This window comes from Perissodus microlepis, chromosome 10 (genome assembly GCF_051167445.1).
Source record: "Perissodus microlepis isolate ML-2025 ecotype Zambia chromosome 10, ASM5116744v1, whole genome shotgun sequence".
Taxonomy (NCBI): domain Eukaryota; kingdom Metazoa; phylum Chordata; class Actinopteri; order Cichliformes; family Cichlidae; genus Perissodus; species Perissodus microlepis.
In genome coordinates this window covers 18,626,636-18,649,385 of record NC_140470.1, presented here as the reverse complement: position 1 = coordinate 18,649,385, position 22,750 = coordinate 18,626,636, and the positions used below count along the sequence as shown (strand labels likewise).

The 22,750-nt window shown below is 38.4% G+C and overlaps 2 protein-coding genes and 1 pseudogene across 5 annotated transcripts; all 3 read left to right on the top strand.

Moving 5' to 3' along the window:
- The first annotated feature begins 875 nt into the window (after positions 1 to 875).
- LOC146379261 (calpain-1 catalytic subunit-like) lies at positions 876 to 6,866 on the top strand. 3 transcript variants are annotated; one of them, XM_084940468.1, is made up of 13 exons: positions 876 to 1,458; positions 1,608 to 1,799; positions 1,937 to 2,024; positions 2,113 to 2,228; positions 3,353 to 3,486; positions 3,595 to 3,784; positions 3,863 to 3,925; positions 4,095 to 4,180; positions 4,534 to 4,605; positions 4,792 to 4,949; positions 5,099 to 5,256; positions 5,538 to 5,549; positions 5,682 to 6,866. In XM_084940468.1, the coding sequence occupies exons 1-13, from the start codon at positions 1,201 to 1,203 to the stop codon at positions 5,877 to 5,879; spliced, it is 1,725 nt and encodes a 574-aa protein (XP_084796594.1). In that variant the 5' UTR covers positions 876 to 1,200; the 3' UTR covers positions 5,880 to 6,866. The 3 variants fall into 3 exon arrangements, with proteins under 3 accessions (XP_084796594.1, XP_084796593.1, XP_084796595.1); XM_084940467.1 differs by having other exon boundaries at positions 879 to 1,458; positions 1,536 to 1,799; XM_084940469.1 differs by lacking the exon at positions 876 to 1,458 and having other exon boundaries at positions 1,465 to 1,799.
- Positions 6,867 to 13,279: 6,413 nt separating this feature from the next.
- LOC146379260 (calpain small subunit 1-like) lies at positions 13,280 to 13,963 on the top strand. Its single transcript, XM_084941094.1, has 4 exons — positions 13,280 to 13,330; positions 13,486 to 13,564; positions 13,676 to 13,789; positions 13,893 to 13,963. Exons 1-4 carry the CDS (start codon positions 13,280 to 13,282, stop codon positions 13,961 to 13,963), a joined length of 315 nt encoding a protein of 104 aa, XP_084797220.1.
- Positions 13,964 to 18,336: 4,373 nt separating this feature from the next.
- On the top strand, positions 18,337 to 22,150 carry LOC146379259 (calpain-1 catalytic subunit-like; annotated as a pseudogene). Its single transcript, XR_014801418.1, has 11 exons — positions 18,337 to 18,597; positions 18,738 to 18,825; positions 19,331 to 19,446; positions 19,547 to 19,680; positions 19,775 to 20,054; positions 20,117 to 20,202; positions 20,624 to 20,696; positions 20,878 to 21,035; positions 21,182 to 21,339; positions 21,611 to 21,622; positions 21,749 to 22,150. The product of XR_014801418.1 is annotated as a calpain-1 catalytic subunit-like (transcript).
- Positions 22,151 to 22,750: the final 600 nt, after the last annotated feature.

Genomic DNA, 22,750 nt, shown 5'->3' with positions numbered 1-22,750 from the left:
GCAGACAAAAAAATCGGATTTGATCAAAAAATTGGAATTGAGCATTAAGACCTGCAGTGTGAATGTAGCCTAATAGGGCTGCAAACTCCCAGCACAAAAAAAACAAAAAAATAGGGAACCACCCACCCTCCACCTCATGATGCTTAATCGACGTAATCAACTTTAATTTGATGCAGTGTGAAAAAAAAATGCACAGAAATCAATTAATTTTGAAGAATAATTAAATAGATTCTACATCTTTCTTCAACAGAATTGCAGACTGCACAGATCGTACCTTCCCAAAGGAAAAAGTACTATAGCTTACTAGGGTATATTAGACTTAATAGTTACTATATACAGTAATGGACTTCTATACATTTCACATCAGATTAAAACTTTGGGTGTAAGATTGGGATAATTATTTATTAAAAGCTAGTCATTTTAAATGAGAATAAGAAAGAAAAGTATGTCTTTGTGCTGTCCTTTTCCCTGTTAATGCCCTATCGGCCCCCCTGGCTAAACTTTGCTAGATCCGCCCCCGCACAGTTACCAGCCGTCAGCTACGTAGAAAAAGATTCTGGTGTAGAAAGTAATAATAAATACATTCTAACAACAGCTTAAGCTTAAACGTGCTGCTGTCTCGACCTCCCGTTAGCTTCGAGCTAATGGGAGGTCGAGACCTACTACAGCCGGGAGGAACACCGCTTTCCCGGCACATCGTGCCTCGACCTCCCGGTCGGCTTCGAGCCAACGTCCGAAGAATGTGGCTAAAACTTTTGCGAGATCTCGCAAAAGTTTTGCGAGATCCCGAGTTTGTTTTGCGAGAGCTCGCAAAAGTTTTGCGAGATCCCGAGTTTGTTTTACGAGAGCTCGCAAAAGTTTTGCGAGATCCCGAGTTTGTTTTGCGAGATCTCGCAAAACTTTTGCGAGTTCCCGAGTTAGTTTTGCGAGATCTCGCAAAAGTCCGTCTTAATTTTTTTTCTCTCCCATGTCCCCTGCGGGGCTCCGTAGCAAACAAACAAACTGTATTTATTTATTCAGTTATATTGTGCTAAAATGAAAACACTACATTATTTGATGCCACAGTGTGCATGGTAAGAATGTATATACAATTTTTTTTTCTAATACAAGTGTAAGCACAGCAAATTATTGAAAGTTAGACTTCATGCCTGGTTGTTGACTGTGTGTGAACATGTCCAAACCCATGCTGGATTTCAGCAGATGGAGCAATATGCAAATTGCAAGAAATCAAAATATCAGGTGTCATGGTTTTGCACCTGCTTTTTCCAGAGAAAATCTATTTTGTTGTCCAACCCATTCCTCTCAGCCACAGCCTATAATAGCTGTTCTACATTTTTGGGGGTGGGATTTCAAACTTGTGTAAGACAGTGTGAATATAAGATGCTGCACATATCACATCTGGCAATTCCAAGGTGCTTCTCCTGCAAGGAAGAATCAGTTGCTTGCCACTGTGCACAGGTAATAATCTCTGTTCTTTCAAGAAAAACTTTTAAATTAGAGTTTTGTGTCTCTGAATTTTTTTTTCCTTGCACCAGAATCTCTCTGAAGACTCTGTCATCATCATCATGGCTAAATCTGAAACTTGTCTCGTCAACTTGCATTACCAGGATGGCAGCGAGGGAAGCCCCTCCAACCCTGCCAAGTTCAAAAATCAGGACTTCACTCAGATAAAAGCTGACTGCCTCCACAAAGGAGAACTGTTTGTGGACAATGAGTTCCCACCAAACGGTCTTTCTTTGGGTGACCTGCCTAATATGAGTCCCTCACAGGAGAGTGAAGTGAAATGGCTTCGACCAGCAGTAAAATCATTTTAAATATATTTATTTTTCTTTCACTTCGAAATCTGATGGATTGTTAGTTAGCGTTTCTGTACAGTAGGAAAAACAGATTCTTTTTACATGCTTGTCAGCATATTTTTCTCCACTGTCTTTTCAAGGATTTATTGAGAGAACAAGGAAAGAAGGATCAGCCTGCTTTCAGTAAAGATGGTATGTCACGATTTGACTTTGGACAAGGCAAAGTGGGTAAGCAAAACTTTCTTGCCTATAGCTAATGACAATGACAACTATGTTCCACAGCTTGAGAAAACTATTAGTTTCCTCCTTTTAACAGGTAACTGCTGGTTTGTGTCTGCAATATCTGCACTGACCTTCCAAGAAAATCTGATGGCACAAGTTGTGCCAATGGACCAGTCCTTTGAGAACTATGCAGGAATATTTCACTTCAGGGTAACAAAGGATTAATAAATGTGTCTAAAGAATACTTTTATAAAACAGAAACACAACACATTGTGGTTAATAATTCAAGAGGTGGTGAGTAACAAAGTACAAATACTTTGTAATTTTCAGGTATCTGTACTTGAGTATTTATTTTTCTGACAACTTTTTTCTTTTACTCCCTACATTTTAAACAAATATCTATACTTTCTACTCCATACATTTTCCAAACAGCCTCGCTACTTTTGTTTTAACATATTTGAGGTGAGTTATTGTTTCACGTCACTGCGAGCCTTCAAACATCAAACTGATTTGAGCTTAAACAGTAACACATGAAAGATAATCCCTTTCCCCAGTACAAGGGGAACAGTGTTTTTTTATGCTGTGAAACCTGCTGAAAAACAAGCTGAGGCAGACTTGCTGTGTTATTCAGAGGTTGCTTGAAAAAGCTTTGCAGGTCAGTGCAGGATAAACAGGTTAGTTTGCTTTACTGTCATGGATGGATGATGATGAAATCTGAACTATCACTGAATGGAGCTCTTAATAGAAATTATTGTGAGTTGTTTTCCCCACTCTGAGCCATTAACCCCCTCAGGCTCAAATTAAACTTTTTGTTGCTAATGCACAACCAAGTCCTGCAGTGGTACTTCTGAGTAAAAAAAACTCATAAAATATGTATGTGGGGTAATCAGGTTGTTAGTTTTTAACTGTTGCAAATCTGCAACGCCTGCCTTGAGAGGGTTAAAACTGGTTTTCGGCCCTACATGCAGAATCTCACTTTAACCTCTTGCCGACTTATTTTCTGTTTAGAGGCAAAGTCACGCCTACAATCTAGGCAACAAAAAATGGAGGTGTTTGTATTTTCCTTCTGTTTCTCTGCTGATGTTCAGCTTATCTTAGAAATGTCCTCCAAAGAGCTACATTTTACTTTCTTACTTTGAGTACATTTCAGAGCCTGTACTTTATTACTTTTAAAAAGAAAGTGAAGAAGTGGAGTCAGTACATCAACCTTTACTGGAGTATTTTTTAACACTAGTATCTTTACTTCTAGTACAGAAATCTAATCTAGATCAAAGTACAGAATCTCGCTACTTTTGCCACCTCTGATTGATTCTTAGCTGTCCTCTCTGTTTCAGTTCTGGAGGTTTGGAAAGTGGGTAGATGTTGTCATTGATGACAATCTGCCAACGAAAAAAAAGCGGTTACTGTCTGTGTCCTCGAAATGTGGAAATGAGTTCTGGGCTCCTCTGCTGGAGAAGGCATATGCCAAGTAAATAACCATCTCTCACACTTTCATGTAAATCAGTTTAGAAGGTCACATTTCTGACATGAATGTCATTGATTTAAAAATGTTTCTCCTTCTGGGTGCCTCCTTCAGACTTTGTGGCTCGTATGCAGACATGCATGCTGGGTTTCCATCAGAGGCCTGCAAAGACTTCACTGGAGGTGTAAACCAGACTTACAAACTGAAGGAGATGAACTCAGCTGGCCATGGTGAACTTTGGCTCACATTAAACAGAGCAACTCAGTGTCAATCACTGATTTGTTGCTGGACTGCCTACGAAGAGGTAAAAAACAGACAAACCCCCCCAACAAAAATCAATAACAATAGATTAAAAAAACAACCCTTGTTCTGTCTTTTTCAGGGTCCTTCGGCTGACACTGGATTGGTGAAGCGGCATGCCTATTCCATCACAGGTGTCACTGAGGTAAACCATGAAGCTAGAAATTTACATTCAGCATAGGGAAAGAGTGAAAACAAGAGCTAAGAAAACTTAATTGCAAAAATTGTGATAGTATCAATGAATGTGATAATGTGATACCATTACTGAAGCATTTCCAATACCTGATGTCTTCACTTCATTATTTCATCTGAAGGTGGAATTAAACGGCTCCAAAGTACGACTGGTGCAAGTCATGAACCCATGGGGTAAACAGGAGTGGAACGGAAAATGGAGCGACAAGTACATGACTTAATTAAACAACATACAACGTCCATATATCGCTGACAATGACACAATTTGTACTAGCGTTGCACCTACACAACTGACAACTGACATCCACAGAGAACAATAGTGGTGGATGATCAGAGGATGCTTTCTATTATAAAGAATAACAACTCAAGAACTTCCAGCCAAATGAAAAAAATGACAAACATTGTCACATATTAAAGGAGAGTGTTCAGCACAGTGGAAAACATTTATCGACCTCAAGAAAGAAATGCTGCACTAGACTTTGCCATATATTTTTGTATATTAAATATATTTGTTTTGCTGTATTAAAGTCTGTCATTAATTTATTTGTTTTGTGTTCTCAGGTCAGATTTGTGGGACAAAGTAAGTCCAGAAGTTAAAAAAAAGTGTTTCGACCGTGACGATGGAGAGTTCTGGTAAATTCTAAATTTTGCACACTGATTACTCTCAATATTTTAAAAAAGCTTTTAAGAACTCAAAAACAAAAAATCAAAATCATATCGTTTTGATGCAATACCAAAGAGTATACGTCTTATTGGTTAATATTTAATCTTTATTTCCTTTTTTTTTTTTAAATCTCTATCTGCTTATCCGTCTGCCAGGATGCAAATGGAGGACTTCTGTTCCTATTTTGCTTACGTATCCATCTGCTGTGAGACCCCTAACTTTCTTGATGGTGACTTAAAATGTCAGTGGAATTGCATGATTTACGATGGCAGCTGGGTAGCAGGGAAATCTGCAGGTGGCAATGTGAAACACTGTAAGACAAGTTCATTCCTATCTAAACTTTAACTATCACTAAAAGAATAATATAGTTTTTACATATTTCTTTTATCTGTGCAAACACAAAACCCACCATAAATTTCTAAAATGTAACTAACAAGATGAATGTTTCCTCACTCTCTGTAGCCACCTTTGCAACAAACCCTCAGTATCGCATTCGAGTGACGGTTATAGACAAGAAGGAGCCAGGAGACAAAAACATCGTGCTCTCCCTGATGCAGAAACCTCATCAGGGAAATCGCAAAGAGATAAGCCTCCACCGAACTAGACTTACCATCTATAAGGTATTCATTCTCAATGTGCTTCCTTTAATTTAAATAATTGTTAAATACTGCAACTGAATACTGAAGGACAAGAAACAAAATTATTAAAACAATTGTATCATCCTGTAATTAAGACAAAAGTACTTACCTAATTGAGCAGCTGAGTTAGTAAGACAATAATGACATTAATAATTTAAAAAAATGTCTTCGCTGATTTCGCATTCATTATTTAAAGTTACTATGGAAATTGGTTCGTCCGAAACAGTTTAATGAAGTTATTCTTACCATTTTCCAATTAACAGATTCCACCAGGGGTAAGTACAAACAATAACAAATATATGAAACTTTGACTGTGTAAAGTACACCAGTAAATTCAGCATTTTAATAACTTTAATAACAATGTACACTGAGACTCCACCATAGACATTCCTTCATATTTCTCCCAGACCCCACAAGGACGCCTGCAACAGGATTTCTTTCAGAGGAACAGGCCTGTGAAGGCAGAAAAGACTTACAGCACTCGGCGAGATCTCATTGAACTCCACAGTCTGGAACCTGGAGAGTATGTGATCATCCCATCCACCTATGAACCCAACATCACTGCAGATTTCGCTCTCGCTGTCTACACCAAGACTGACGAATAAGATCATGTAAAGAATCCTTCACATAATGAAGGATTAATATGATTAATTCAGGATAATAAAATACATGAATTATTTACTTAACAAAAGACACCATAGGGTAATTTCCTATTTGTTAGCCAGACATGAGCTGTGTTATCTCTGCTAGTAGTGAAATATGGGTGGTGGGGTTAAAAATGGTCACATGATTCATACTGTCAGGGTTGTCTCGAACAGCGGTCCCCAACCCCCGGGCCATGGACTGGTACTGGTCTGTGAGTCGTTTGGTACCGGGCCGCGAGAGTTGAGGCTTGGGTGTGAAATTTATGGTTTTCAGGGTTTTTATTGGTTTTTATAGTTATTTTTTTAATTGTTTTTATCGTTAACTAGGTTTCCCTGGGTCTTTTCCCGTATCTTATGAATAAATCTCTTTTTTGGAACTGGTACTGGTTTTATTTTGTTGTATTCATCCACGACACCTTAAAGGCCAGTCTGTTAAAATATTGTTGGACATAAACCGGTCCTTGGTGCAAAAAAAAGGTTGGGGGCCGCTGGTCTAGAATACTCCCAATATAATTTTTTGCTGGGCATTTCTATTTATTTCACAGCCTGCACAGGCAAAAGCAGCCATGTAGTGCATTTTTGCACAGATAACATAAATACTGATAAATAACATGACTTTATCCTAAAAGAAATAATAGGCTAAATGATTAAAATGTACAATGCTAATGCTACTGATAGTTGGCCAGGTTCATCAATTTCTATAAAACAGAATAATGATTATTTAAAAGAATAAGTTCTGTGGACACTGGGAGTTAGTTTGAAGAAGTGATGTGGTGATGCAGTGGATAAGGTTCCTGGTTTAATCTCCTGATCTTCTGTGTGGACTTTGAATGTTCTCCCCTTCTGAGGACTCGGGCTTCTTCTCACAATCCAAAGACACGCATCTTCACTGGTGACTCTAAATTGGGGTTCAGAAAAAATAAGAAAATAAAACATGATGATTTTTCAGCTCTGACTCTGTTTGTTCTTGTTTTTTTCTTCTTCTACGTAATATAAATTTTAATAGAAAAACTCAATAGAGAATATTATTTGCAACATTAAGAAATCATCACTATAAACCGTTACACACACTGTGCTGCCATAAGGAAAATATTCATAAGGTATAAAAAAAAAAAGCTGGAAAATTACACACTGCACCAACAGTATTGACTTGATATAAATAAAGCTTGTGTAGTTTATTAGTTTAGCTTAGTATGTAACCCCAGATAATGTTATGGCTTGAGGGCCAATTAGCAGCAGTCTATAAAGGGCTGCCAGTTAACATCAGAGGCTGCTGCTGGAACCGTGTCCCACCACTGCGCTATGTTGTTTTATTTTGTCAGCCTCTCTAGGTTTATGTTACCGCTATTCATCAGCAGCACGTTTTAAAGCTCAGTTTTTAAAACCTTCAGCCCAGCCCATGGAGCGGCATATTAATGACTAACCTCATATTGTGGATGGATTATCTTGGTGGTTCTTCTAACTGAAGTTTGGTCTGTTTACAGCATCCTGCCATTCGTTTGTATTTGTCCCTAACCATCAGGAACCCTCACATTAACTTTTATTGAGTGGAAAACAGTTAGCGTCCATCCTCCAGTTTCACATTATGCTAACTATAGCTGTGTAGCTAGCCACCACGTACCACATCCTTATATACCAGCTAGTACAACTTTAGTAACCCTACAAAAGTCACTGCTGTTTAGTTTTCTGCTTTCATTTATGTCAGAAGTGATAGCAGAGCTGTACGTTTGAATTTTTTCAGAAATCTCTCAGTCAGAACATGGTGTATTATATTTAGATGGAAACTAGCGAGCTAATGCCCTCCTAACTTCTAATTCTGTTAAACTTCATAAATTCTGTTTTCATGGATGTCTGGATGTTAAACTTAATTGTTACACCTAGTAGAGCAGCCACACTGATCATTTTGTTAAAGATGAAAGAAACTAGACAGTTTTTAACTCTCAGCAATGCCGCAGTGTGGACCAGAAGCAAAGTTTGGACCCGGAAACAGCTAATGATGTCAGACTTAAAGACCGGATACTTATGGGGACAAAATGCCCATCCCCACAAGTTTGAAGGCATTTTTGAGAGTCAAAATGTGGTTTTATTGTTAGGGTTACGATTTGGTTATAGTTAGGTTTAGGCCGAGGGTTAGGATTAGACATTGTTCAGTGTTGATCATTGGTTTTCTGAACACAAAGTGAGAATAAATTTGTCAAGAACTGACTTGATCAGTTCAGTTATCTCACAGTTTCAAACTTTTTTCAGGTGTCTCAAAGTGAGCTGGTTGAGATCCATCTGAAGCCACTGCCTCGTTTCAGTTTTGGACGAAATGCATTCTGAGATATTGCATTTCGTCATTTCGAGCTGATTGGAGACCAAAACCACCAATCAGATTCTTTTGCATCCAAGTCTGTGATTGGCTTGTTTTGTGGCACAAATATAACGGTGTACAGAAAGAGTTGAACGCACATGGGCAGTAATGTTGAGAGCGCAAGCAACACATTGCGAGCAAGCGCAAATGCAAAAACTGAGCGAGAGGGGCTGCTTTTGTGTGTGTGTATGGATAATAGCAAACACTGAAATACATTTTTTGCACCCAGCAATGAATTTTGTTCATTCAAATTTAACTTTTCTTCGCTCAAAATAAATTTCTCCTCAAAATGCAACACTTGCACCTGCAAACTTTTTTTATGTGTGCTCAATTTTTTTTTAACGTGTGCTCAGAATAGTGGCACAAAAATAACGCCATAGGAAACTGCAGTCGTTGTGCTTTCGATTATACTCGGAACTCTGAAATTCTGCCTTCTGAGTAGAAAGATGTGGGTAATTCCAGAGTGCAGATGAGCTGCATAAAGGGCTGGACTGGGTCAAAAAAATCGGTCCGGGCATTTTGACTAGAGACCGGCCCGCCCTTATAGGAAAAACCATAAAGCCTTTGAATGAAAACATACACTGTTGTGACAGTGATGTACACTGTCTTGTTTATATATGTGAATCTATCTAATAAACTTAAACCTACACCACCCTCCCTATTCTGGTATTCTAAACAGTACTTAGCCAAAACTGCTTCATCGACTTAACTTCCTGAACTATCTACAACACATGAGAATAAGAAAGAAAAGTATTTCTTTCTGCCCCCCTTGTCAAGGGATTTTTGTTTTCATATAAAATGATCAGCTTCATGAAATGCTGCTTTTTATTGATCACTAGGCAATCTACATGTCTATGTGACTTTTCACCTAATAACTTTTGTGATGAACTTATTCAGCTACTAAACCACTTCCTGTTTTTAGAGAACAGATGTAGAAAAAGGGAAATAACCCGTTGCTCTGAGTACACTCTGTGCAAAGTCTTGACAGGAAACTGCAGGTTTGCAGAGCGTGCCTTTTCAAAAGTGAAACTATAATCTTAAGTGTGTATGTGCTGATTCTGTTGATTCTGAGTGACGTTGTTATTTTTACACACACACACACACACACACACACACAGACATAAGACATGTATAAATAAAGTACGCAGGCAGTGCCGAGACGCAGATCGCAGAGTGTGCGTCACTGCCCACGCGTGTAAAGACGACTGCAGTGTTTGTGTTTTCTAACTCAGGTGTCTTAGCTGAAGAATTACAGGGTGATTTAAAGAAATCCCTTGTCACCCCTTTTCCCTCTTAATGAAAAAAAGGATCCTGGTGTAAGTTGTCTCTTAGAAACAGTTCATAACTTCCCTTCAACCCATTCATATCACCTAAAAGGTAAACCTGTTTCTCCATCACCTGTTTAGCTCTGATGATTCAGTAAGGACATCTCCTGGTTTCATCTTCATGTTTCCCTCTCACCACATATCCAAATCGATATCATGACCTGCAGCCTTTACAGCTGTGGCTCCAGCAAACATCAGCTGATACTAGAAAGTAATATTAAATAAATCAAGTTCAAAGGTGCCGTTGTTGTTTAACATGAACCCCGCTGGTTTCCTCTTTCTGGAGCAAAGTGGGCGATAAACAAACAAGAGAGACGGGACTTGCAACAGAAAAGCTGATCAGCTGATCATTGATCAGTTTCATGATTGAAGTAGCAACAGGAGAGGGAGGGGGAAAGAATAAGAGAAGAAGAGGCAGCTACGCAGCGTAAGGACAGAATAAATCCAGCTTTGTGTATTTTTTTTTTTTCATTTTAGCCGAAGTACGGGACAAACTGTAAACGCGTAATATTTTTTCTGAATACGGGACTCTAATAACTAACCTTATGGATAAAATAAAGATCAACATCAGTGACATCATACCGCCCCCCCCCCCCCCCCCCCACACACACACACACACACCCCCAGCAGTATGTAAATCTGGCCAATCCACAAAAAAAGAAACGAAAAAACGAAAAATCACCATAGGCTTACTGAGTCCAGCTATGGCTGCATATGTGTTTAGTAGTAATTTGTTTTTGTAGAGGGCTAGCAAAACAACCGTTTTCGAGGGCATTACCATATTGGAATCCCAACTTCTTTGACGAGGCTAACCAGAAAGCCGTTTACTCGAGTGTGACATTATTTCCATGTCCGTGTTCCGATTTCCTTTTTTTTTTTTTCTATCCCATTTGGTTCTTTAGCCGTCAGAATTGTTGTTGTTGATGCCCAATGGATTTACTTTACTAAGTGGATCACCACGGCCTTGCCGTATTGGTCCATTTTATCAACCTCTGTTGTTATTATTTATTTTATTTTATTTTATTTTCAGTTGTTACCGACATGACTGGGGGATAGGAAAGGGAGAAAGAAAGATGAAGGAAAAGAAAAACAGAAGGGAAGAGGGACAGTGAGAAAGGGCACTTAAAAAGAGAAAGAAAAAAAAATCTCCTGGATCACCTGTTGAGAGAAAAAGAAGAGAAAACAAGCAAAAAAAAAAAAGAGAGCAGCATAATAAACACAACACCATTGCATTAATCTAGCTAAGTGTAAACAGCAGAAAATACTAAATATTGAATATTGTTGTGCAGCACGCAGGACCAACAGCGCACAATGTGCTTTGAGGTAGCAGCCAAGAAAGGTGTAGTTTATGTCTATAAACAGTGAACACCCGTGTGCACACCTGTGTGGATCAGCGTGCTTGTATTCAAAAGGTTTCCCCGTGTAACGGTCTGCTAGAGGGTGTAGAGGGCCATAGCCCTTTCCCCCAGGGCATGAAGCAGGCATGGAGGAGATCCAGGCTCCAGACATCCAGAAGCCCCAGAGTGCGAGAGCCCAAGGAGGCCCACCGGAGGGGCATCCGTGTCACCCTCCTGGGAAGAGCTGAGAAGAGCCCCAGATGAGGGGTCACCCAGCAGCCACGGAGCAGAAGCCAGAGGGGGCTGCACTGGCGTGCCCGCCGGCTCTGCTGGCAGCCAGCTGTGCCAGAGTGAACCGTAGGGCCCCCTACGTGCTGGAAGAGGCCTGACCGAGCAACAGGCGCCAGGCCCCGCCAAGTAGCCACTGGGAGTGAGCTGGTACATACCTGAGCGCCCAGCCCCAAACACCAAGAACCACCAACGCACCGACCCCTGAGGGCATCAGCCACCGGCAGGGAGTGTGGTGAGGGGAGATAGGCCTCCATACTTTGGGGGGCCTGGGAGTTCCCAGAGAGGTGGAGTCTAAGACCCGACCTGACATATAGACAAAGACAAACAGGCACACACAGACACAAACATGCATTCCCACCCTCATGCACACATATACAAATACTCAGCACTCACCCAACGTAAGGATAGACACAAATTGACATTGCACACATAATCACACTCCCCAAACATACTCTATACCCCGGGTCCAGGTACCCTCGCCCCCAGAGGCAGAAACGGCACCTAGACCCAGGAGATGTTACCCCCGTGTTCCGATTTCTGAGGTAAGCTGAACGCAACACATGAAGTAATGAATAACAACCCTATCTAAATCCCAGTAACGATTAACGCGTTCCTGATTTTGGCATAATAACTAGTTACTGTGCTCATTACCACAATAATAACGTAGTTACTGTAACGTTACTTAATAACGCGTTAGTCCCTACAGTGGTCATATAATTTGATGTGTCAGTTTTGGTCTCTATTTTACACTACTGCTCTCTTGTAGATCTGTAACAAAGACAAGGAGAAAATCCCTGACGATGATCCCAACCATGCCTTATTTAAACTCTACGCTGCCCATATGGAAAAGAAATAGTAAAAACTTATATGTGATTACTCGTGAAAGTGGCCACTTTCATGAGTAAATCATATAAGGCTTACATGATTTACTCATGAAAGTGGCCACTTTCTCATTACTTTCATATATTGTTTTAGTAAGTATCCAAAACATACAAGTTTCATTATATAATTTTTCAAGGGATCTTATATCTGTTTTCACTCTTATATGCTCTTATTATCCTGACTGAAGTTTGGTCCGTTTACAACATCCTGCCATGCAATTGCATTTGTCCCTAACCACCAGAAACCCTCACGTTAACTTTTATGGAGTGGAAAAAAAGTTAGCATTCGTCCTTCAGCTTCACTGTGCTAATGTTATGCTAATGTAGCTGTTTTGCTAACAATCACATAGGACGTCATTATATACCAGCTAGTCCAATTTCAGTAACCCTACAAACATCACTGCTGTTTAGTTTTCCCTCTTCATTTATGTTAGAAGTGATAGCAGAGCTGTACGTTTTAATCTCTCAGTTAGAACATGGCATATCATGTTTAGGTCGAAACTAGCGAGCTAACTTCCTGCTAACTTCTAACTCCGTTGAATTTAATAAATTCTGTTTTCATGGATGTCTGGATGTTAAACTTAATTGTTACACCTGGTAAAGCAGCAACGCTGATCATTTTATTAAAAATGAAAGAACTTAGACAGTTTTTAACTCTCAGTGATGCCGCAGTGTTTGTTTGACTTTGGGACCTGAAGAAGACAGAGTTTTGGACACAGATTCCTCCACAAGGCTCCTGACTAGGTCAGCCATAATACTCCGACAATCCACCAAGCAGTGCGCCTTCATAGCTTACCAAAGTCGTACTAAAACATTTTTGACAGATTTCTGCGCGCCGTGTACTACATAAAATCGGTTCAAGGTCAGTAAGCACAACCAGAATTCATACATGAGGCACACTGTCGATTTTTGAAAGAATTAAAGGACTTTAAGTGTGCCTTATAGTGTTTAAAATACGTTATACAGAAGAAAAGAATATATCACGATATATATTGTTACCGCACATGCTTCAAATTATACCGTGATTTGGATTTTAGGCCATATCGCCCAGCCCTATGCTGCACCCAAAATGATCAAAGTTGATTATGAAACTGACAGCTGGCCACATTTCTACTAGAAATAAGAGCTTTTTGTAAGATATCCTTAACCTGCACAGCTCGACCAAAGGATGACAATGACCTTCGCTGAATTCTCAATTTTCTGGAAGAAGATTCAAGAATACAAAGTAATGCAGCAAGTATAGCCTCCAAGGTTTAGATGGAATTTAATTATTTCTCCAACTTTTAGAGATTTTTTTCCTCAAAAGAACAGTCGCAGTTTAAAAATGAGATATGTTCAAACTACTGTTTGCTTCTAAATGTAAGTTCATTCTGTTTGTAGAATCTCTTTCATCACTCTGATGTCAATGAAAATGGATCCCTGTCTGACGATGAGCTCCAGAAGGCAATTGAAGCTGCAGGTAACACTAATTATTGTCACACTTTAACACATTTAAGTGTAGTAACACATACGGAACTTAATTTGGGTTATAACTGGAGAACTCCTCACTTTCTACTCGTGTCTTTACCAGGAATGGATGTGAATGGTGGCATTGTGGGGCTAATGATGTTTCGGTATTCAGGCTTCTCCACCACCTCTTTGGAGGAGTTCATCACTCTCATGTTGCGTCTGGACAGGATGTCAGGTAAGTGACATGGCAACCACAAATCACATAATTTAAAAGAATAAACACACATCATTTATCTATTTTAAAATGTGCTTAGACTGCATGGGTCTTTTCTCCACAGACATTTTCAAGAGCAAATCATCTGATGGAGTGATCCACCTGACCTGGGATGAGGCGAGTATATTTCCGTAATGATGCATACATTTTTTAAAATGTAAATATGCAGTTTCTTTTGATAAGTGTTACTATTGTCATTTACAATTGTGTGTAATATGCAAGTGTTACAGTTTTTAAAGTGTAAACAAAACTAAACAACATTCATACACAATGGTCATTAGTTATACTTGCAAGTACTGGGTTTCATCCCCTTTTTTCCTCAGAATTGCTTTAATTCTTTTTTAGTTATTTCTCAAATATTTTGGTCCATGTTCATATGATAGCATCACACATTTACACATCCATGATGTGAATTTACGATTCCACCATTTCCAGATCTGGTGACTGTGACGGCCAATTGAGTACAGTGAACTCACAGTCATGTTTGGGAAACCAGTTTGGGATGAGTTTTGTCACATGATGTGTTATCTTGCTGAAAATAGCCATCAGAAAACAGTTATTCTGCGGCCTAAAGGGATGGACATGGTCAGCAGCAATACTCATGTGGGCTATGGTGTTGAAGGGATGCTTAAGGGTCCAGCAGACTCAACCATTAACACAAGGTTGAATGGGTCCATGTTTTTTGTGTTGTTTATGGCAAATTTTGACCCTACCATCCAAATATAAAGATTGTAGGGTATTTTTCCTTTTCTCAGCTTACAGGAGTGGTACCTGGTGAGGTATCCTTCATCTTTGGCCCATCTGCTTCGACCTTTGAAGTGCTGTGTGTTCAGAGATGCTCTCCTGCATTCCTGAATACCTGCATACGAGTGCTGTTACTGTTGCCTTGCTATCAACTTGAAGTAGCCTGGCCATTCAAACACCTCACTGAATACTTGGTCTTTGTGGACCATCTTGTCCAAAGATTTGGTTGTGCGGGGAAATCCAAGTAGAACAGCCTCTCTGGTACCAACATCCATAACACATTCAGAGTCACTTAAGTCACAAGTAAACAGAGAAAATTTATTTTACTGCATAGACATTAGCCATAACCAATGTTCCCTCTAATTTTTCACGTGTCTGAGCGAACACACAAACTCCCTGAGCAATCCCTTTGACCACTGTGAGCGACATCAGACGTGTGCACTGTGGTCACGCCGGCATCTTATCCATCCAAGTTACATGGTTTATTAAAATAATCAAATTACAGCGTTTACATTTATGTTAGACTACTTTTAATTAACTGCTTTAGCCCACTTACAATAAAAATTTATAAATAAATCTTGTTCATGAGCTGTGTAGTATGTTAACACTATTGGAAGTAAAAATAACTTGAACTCTGAAAACACAACTTACTTTTTTTATTATTTTTTTTATAAAGCTCTGACTTGTATTATGATAATAATAATAATAATAATGGATTGCATTTATATAGCGCTTTTCAAGAACCTCAAAGTGCTGTACAATTCCACCATTCATTCACTGGTGGAGGCAAGCTACAGTTGTAGCCACAGCTGCCAGAGGCAGACTGACAGAGGCGAGGCTGCCATGTCGTGCCATCAGCCCCTCTGGCCATCACCAGTAGGCAGTAGGTGAAGTGTCTTGCCCAAGGACACAACGACCGAGACTGTCCGAGCCGGGGCTCGAACCGGCAACCATACAATCGTATGAGTATGAGTCTGTGGTCTGGGAGAGAGTCTGTAACTCTCTGTCTGCAAAATACAGTATATAATGACCAATTTTGGGCAATTAATTATATAGTTACTTCTTCAAAAAAGTAACTCAGTTTGGCAAACAAAGTTTTTTACAGCTAATTTTTTTAAACGCAGCCAATGCGTTTTTAAATAAACATTTCAAACTATTTACAGAACAATCAGCTGTTCTGCATCAAATCTGATGCCACACAAATTATTTGTGCCACTCCAAAAATATTTCTGTCCACTATGAGATAAAGGAGAACAACAGCCTGATACCTGCAGGCCTGCCAACAGGAGATGTATCACTCCTGTAACACCTGTAACATTCAGCAGTCGCCTCATTGTTCTGACACACACAACAAAACTATTGACTACACTGCACACTGATTTGCGCTGAACGTCTCAAATCTCTCACATCTCAAAACACCGCCGTCACTCCTAAAACTTCCCCCCGTTTCTTAACAACAAGATGCCACAACCACAACACTCTCTCTCTCATTTTCTTCTCTCATTCCAACTAAATGAACATTTCTACAGGTAACAATCACAACCACTTCAACTAAATAAGATTTTCTTGTTTGTTTTTTTCAGTCGACATTTTCAGGGAACATGATATGGTATTAGCTTCGGGCAACAAAGAAGGGAAAGAAATATGTCAGGCATTCTTTGTTACGCTAACATGTTAAAACATGGTAAAATGTGCGTGACAGCTCTACGATAAGAGCGAACTTGTTTCAAACTCCAGGCCAAATACACACCCCATATTTAAGTGAAGTACAAGAAAAACAAACGCAGCAATCACTCTTTGTGTAGGCACTGCTGGAAAAAGACATACTGAGATGTTTTTATTTGTATTGATCACTGTGTAGAAATGTGGTTAAATGATTGAAACACTGGAAACTGATCTGCTCACTGTAACTCAGCCAACTGTTTTGTCAAAACATCAGTTTTAATGAGGAACAGAAATAATAGTTTTAACACACTCCTCCTCATATTTCTGCCTCTTATTCCAAAAACATGAATATGATAGTGGTAAATATCACAACCACATTAACGAAATAAGGTAAAATGTTCATGACAGTTGTCCCAACTTCTAACTGCCATTTAAAACTTTTTGTAGGACCAATGCCCAACCTGTAATAAATAAATATATAATTTCCTTTATTTGATTTCAAACCCCAAACTTTTACTGTCATTACCTCAGCCTTTTTTCTGCCATAATACCAATACAAGTTTCCTTTTTCTATTTACTAAATAAGACAAACATTAACCCAGAGTGACCAGCTGGAAAGAAAAAAATAACTACTGGTAATGTTTTTAATTACATTTAATAATTTTAACTGAAAGATAGACTCAACAGGATAATGTAGTAGTAGCAGCACCTTTGAAGATGATATTTTAACATGTTCTCCTAAAAGACGTGGAAAACTTCATTCTGATCACAAAAACAAAGCAAACAAACAAACTGTATTTATTTATTTATTCAGTTATATTGTGCTAAAATGAAAACACTACATTATTTGATGCCACAGTGTGCATGGTAAGAATGTATATACAATTATTTTTTTTTCTAATACAAGTGTAAGCACAGCAAATTATTGAAAGTTAGACTTCATGCCTGGTTGTTGACTGTGTGTGAACATGTCCAAACCCATGCTGGATTTCAGCAGATGGAGCAATATGCAAATTACAAGAAATCGAAATATCAGGTGTCATGGTTTTGCACCTGTTTTTTCCAGAGAAAATCTATTTTGTTGTCCAACCCATTCCTCTCAGCCACAGCCTATAATAGCTGTTCTACATTTTTGGGGGTGGGATTTCAAACTTGTGTAAGACAGTGTGAATATAAGATGCTACACATGTAACCGGTGTGATTCTGCGTTGTGTCTGATAAAAAAGGTAAAAGAAAGAAAGCCCTCCAAGTAAATAATTTGCCCACTCCAGCTCCTCTCCCACAGGGGAATTGTAGAAAAAGGGGGCTGGCATTTATTTTTACATTAAACATAAAATATGCATTTACATATTTGACATAAGATAAAACAAAAACAACAACATGAAATCCGACATACCTGATAAAAAAGGTAAAAGAAAGAAAGACTGAAAGACCAAGTAAATAATTTGCCCACTCCAGCTCCTACGACCAAATACAAACAGTGGGGAAGAGGGTTAGCTCAACCCACCACAGCTCCCAAGCTAGCAAGGGTATATATTCATGCTAGCATTTATGGCGCCTAAAACACATTTATGATACACACATACTACACACTTATAACATCTTACAAAAACAGGCTTAATAATGACAATAACTGAACTAAAATCGCAATCATAAACATCAGGGTGGCTAAATATGAATTATGTGTGTTTTAAGGTGTTGGAAAGAAATGACACCCACCTCTCCCACAGGGGAATTGTAGAAAAAGGGGAGAGGCAAAAGGGGTACACTGTATTTATAGTATTGCACCAAAGAAGAAGAAGAAAAGAATGAGGAGGGGCTCTAACTGATAATGAACACAACTACAGGCTTGGAGGTCCTAAAAGTCAGGTATAAAAGGAGCAGTTTGGGGGTTTAGGACACATTTTGTGTAATTATAACAATGTGATTTATGACTCTGTTACACACATATCACATTTGGCAATTCCAAGGTGTTTCTCTTGCAAGGAAGAATCAGTTGCTTGCCACCCTGCACAGGTAATAATCTCTGTTCTTTCAAGAAAAACCTTTAAATTAGAGTTTTTTGTCTCTGAATTTTTTTTTCTGCCTTGCACCAGAATCTCTCTGAAGACTTTGTCATCATCATCATGGCTAAATCTGAAACTTGTCTCGTCAACTTGCGTTACCCAGATGGCAGCGAGGGAAGCCCCTCCAACCCTGCCAAGTTCAAAAATCAGGACTTCGCTCAGATAAAAGCTGACTGCCTCCAGAAACGAGAACTGTTTGTGGACAATGAGTTCCCACCAAACGGTCTTTCTTTGGGTGACCTGCCTGATATGAGTTCCTCACAGGAGAGTGAAGTGAAATGGCTTCGACCAGCAGTTAAATCATTTTAATTATATTTATTTTTCTTTCACTTTCAAATCTGATGGATTGTTAGTTAGCATTTCTGTACAGTAGGAAAAACAGATTCTTTTTAAATGCTTGTCAACATCACATTTTTCTCCACTGTCTTTTCAAGGATTTATTGAGAGAACGAGGAAAGAAGGATCAGCCTGCTTTCTGTACAGATGGTATGTCACGATTTGACTTTGGACAAGGCGACGTGCGTAAGCAAAACTTTCTTATTTATAGCTAATGACAATGACAACTATGTTCCACAGTTCAGTTCATTTTTATTTTAAACATGTACGTTCACGATCATTACATAATATCATTCCATTTTTTTTGAAAGGGAGTAGGTAGACGTAGACACTTATTTGGCCCTACCCCCTCAAATTTTACATCTCATTCATTTAATTTTCTTTTAGTCTTAAATTAAACAAACAAACAAATGAAACCAAAACAAAACAAAACCAAAAAATATCACAATATAGTTTCTTTCATATAAATAAAGACAGAATATGTAAATATGCAGATTCACAAATAATGAAACCAACAAACCAAAACATCCCTTCAATTACGGTCCTGTGTTAACCCCGTTTTCTTCATTCTTATATTTGTTTAAAATTAGTTTTGGTTTATGTTGTTACTTTCTTTTATTTCTGGTTTTAGACTGTTCCATAATTTAACTCCGTCAGCTTGAGAAAACTATTAGTTTCCTTCTTTTATCAGGTAACTGCTGGTTTGTGTCTGCAATATCTGCACTGACCTTCCAAACAAATCTAATGGAACAAGTTGTACCAATGGATCAGTCCTTTGAGGATTATGCAGGAATATTTCACTTCCGGGTAACAAAGGATTAATAAATGTGTCTAAAGAATACTTTTACAAAACAGAAACACAACACACTGGTTATTAATCCTTATTAAGCTGTTTTCTCTGTTTCAGTTCTGGTGGTTTGGAAAGTGGGTAGATGTTGTCATTGATGACAATCTGCCAACGAAAAACAAGCGGTTACTGTCTGTGTCCTCGAAATGTGGAAATGAGTTCTGGGATCCTCTGCTGGAGAAGGCATATGCCAAGTACAGAACCACCTCACACACTTTCATGTAAATCAGTTCAGAAGGTTCAGAAAAGATTTACAAATATTTTTCTTTCTCTGTGTGTCTCCTTCAGAGTTTGTGGTTCATATGCAAACATGCGTGGTTGGTCATCATCAGATGCCTTCAAAGATTTCACTGGAGGTGTGAACCAGATTTACTATCCCACAGAGCCCAACGCACCGAGTTGCGATGAGCTTTGGCTGACACTAAGCAGAGCCACTAAGTGCAAATCACTGATTTGCTGTACGACTTTGCGTAAAAAGGTGAGAAATAAATTTCTAGAGAAACAATAAAACAAAACAACAATAATTAAAATCAAAACGAAAGAACCCTCAATACGTAATTTATCTTGCGTGATAATGATAAAGAAGAATTTAGTTTTTTTTTTAAAAAACCTTTATTATTTCATCTGAAGGTGGAATTAAACGGCTCCAAAGTACGACTGGTGCGAGTCATGAACCCATGGGGTGAACGGGAGTGGAACAGAAAATGGAGCGACAAGTACTTGACTTAATCAAACAACAAACAATGTCCATATACCACTGACAATGACACAATTTTTACTAGTGTTGCACCTACACATAATCAACTCATTATTATTATTATTTAATTAAAAGCTGTTTTTTACAAAACCACAGCAGGGAGTTCAAGAATTTCTAAACATGAGATAAACAGTATAGTTGGAACAACATCAGTGGTCAATCAAAAAAAGAGTGAGAGAGAGAGAAAACACATATGCGTGCTGTGCAAAATGAAAATGGCCAGACATCCACAGAGAACAATAGTGGTGGATGACCACAGGATGCTTTCTGTTATAAAGAAGAACAACTTAAGAACTTCAAGACAAATGAAATTGTAAATTAGATATATCTGTTTTGCTGCATTAAAGTCTGTCATTAACTTATTTGTTTTGTGTTCTCAGGTCAGATTTGTGGGACAAAGTAAGTCCAGAAGTTAAAAAAAAAGTGTTTCGACCGTGACGACGGAGAGTTCTGGTAAATTACAAATTTTGCACACTGTTTACTCTCAATATTTTAAAAAAGCATTTTAAAAACTCAAAAACAAACAAAACAATCACGCAATCATTTTGATGCATTACCAAAGAGTTTATGTCTTACTGCTTGATATTTAATGTTTATTTCCTATTTTATCTCTATCTGCTCATCTGGCTGTCAGGATGCAAATGGAGGACTTCTGTTCCTATTTTGCTAAAGTATCCATCTGCTGTGAGACCCCTAACTTTCTTGATGGAGACTTAAAATGTCAGTGGAATTGCATGATTTACGATGGGAGCTGGGTAGCAGGGACATCTGCAGGTGGCAATGTGAAACACTGTAAGACAAGTTCATTCCTATCTAAACTTTAACTATCACTAAAAGAATATTTTGGTTTTTACATTTTTATTTATCTGTACAAACACAAAACCCACCATAAATTTCTAAAACCTGTAACTAACAAATAAACTGTTTCCTCTCTGTAGCCACCTTTGCAACAAACCCTCAGTATCGCATTCGAGTGACTGTTATAGACAAGAAGGAGCCAGGAGACAAAAACATCATGCTCTCCCTGATGCAGAAACCTCATCAGGGAAATCGCATTGAGATACGCCTCCACCAAACTACACTTACCATCTATAAGGTATTCATTCTGAATCCGCTTCCTTTAATTTAAGTAATTGTTAAATACTGCAACTGATTACCAAAGGACAAGAAACTAAATCTTTAAAACAATTGTATCACCCTGTTATTGAAACACAAGCACTTTTCCTAATTGAGTAGCTGAGTTAGTAAAACAATAATAATAAAAAAATGCCTTCACTGATTTCACATTCATTATTTAAAGTTTTTATGGAAATTGGTTCCTGCGAAACAGTTTAATGAAGTTATTCTTACCATTTTCCAATTAACAGATTCCATCAGGGGTAAGTACAAACAATAACAAATATATGAAACTGTCTGTGCACCAAAAGTAAATTCAGCATTTTAATAACAATGTATACTTAGACTCAGAAGAGTATTTCACTAAAGTTCCTTCATATTTCTCCCAGACCCCACAAGGACACCTGCAACAGGATTTCTTTCAGAGGAACAGGCCTGTGAAGGCAGAAAAGACTTACAGCACTCGGCGAGATCTCATTGAACTCCACAGTCTGGAACCTGGAGAGTATGTGATCATCCCATCCACCTATGAACCCAACATCACTGCAGATTTCGCTCTCACTGTCTACACCAAGACTGATGAATAAGATCATGTAAAGAATCCTTCACATAATGAAGGATTAATATGATTAACTCAGGATAATAAAATACATGAATTATTTATTTAACAAACGACACCATAGGGTAATTTCCTATTTGTTAGCCAGACATGAGCTGTGTTATCTCTGCTGGCTGTGAAATATGGGCGGTGGGGTTCAAAATGGTCACATGAGTGATACTGTCTCATATAATTTTTTATATGAGACATATAATTTTTTGCTGGGCATTTCTATTTATTTCATAGCCTGCATAGGCAAAATGCAGCCATGTAGTGCATTTTCTGCACAGATAACATAAATGCTGATAAATAACATGAATTTATCCATACCCAAAAGAAATAATAGGCTAAATGATTAAAATATACAAAGATAATGCTACTGATAGTTGGCCAGGTTCATCAATTTCTATAAAACAGAATAATGATTATGTAAAAGAATAAGTTCTGTGGACACTGGAAGTTAGTTTGAAGAAGTGATGTTGGGATTCAGTGGATAAGGTTCCTGCTTTAATGTCCTGATCTTCTGTGTGGACTTTGAGTGTTCTCCCCTTTTGAGGACAGATTCCCACATTCCAAAGACACGGATCTTCACTGGTGACTCTAAACTGGCTTTCACAAAGAATAAGAAAATAAAACAGGATGATTTTTCAGCTCTGACTCTGTCTGTTCTCATTTCCCCCTCTACTTTCAATAGAAAATATTATTTGCAACATTAAGTGATGTCATCCTCAGTATAAACCGTTACACACACTGTGCTGCCATAAGGAAAATATTTATAAGGTAAAAAGAAAAG

Coding starts and splice junctions, on each gene's coding strand:
- LOC146379260 (XM_084941094.1), top strand. CDS start 13,280: ATGACCTTCGCTGAATTCTCAATTTTCTGGAAGAAGATTCAAGAATAC. Junction 13,331..13,485: donor AGAAGATTCAAGAATACAAA/GTAATGCAGCAA, acceptor TTCTGTTTGTAG/AATCTCTTTCATCACTCTGA. Junction 13,790..13,892: donor GCGTCTGGACAGGATGTCAG/GTAAGTGACATG, acceptor TTTTCTCCACAG/ACATTTTCAAGAGCAAATCA.
- LOC146379261 (XM_084940467.1), top strand. CDS start 1,201: ATGGAGCAATATGCAAATTGCAAGAAATCAAAATATCAGGTGTCATGG. Junction 1,459..1,535: donor TTGCTTGCCACTGTGCACAG/GTAATAATCTCT, acceptor TCCTTGCACCAG/AATCTCTCTGAAGACTCTGT. Junction 3,926..4,094: donor CCATCACAGGTGTCACTGAG/GTAAACCATGAA, acceptor TTTCATCTGAAG/GTGGAATTAAACGGCTCCAA.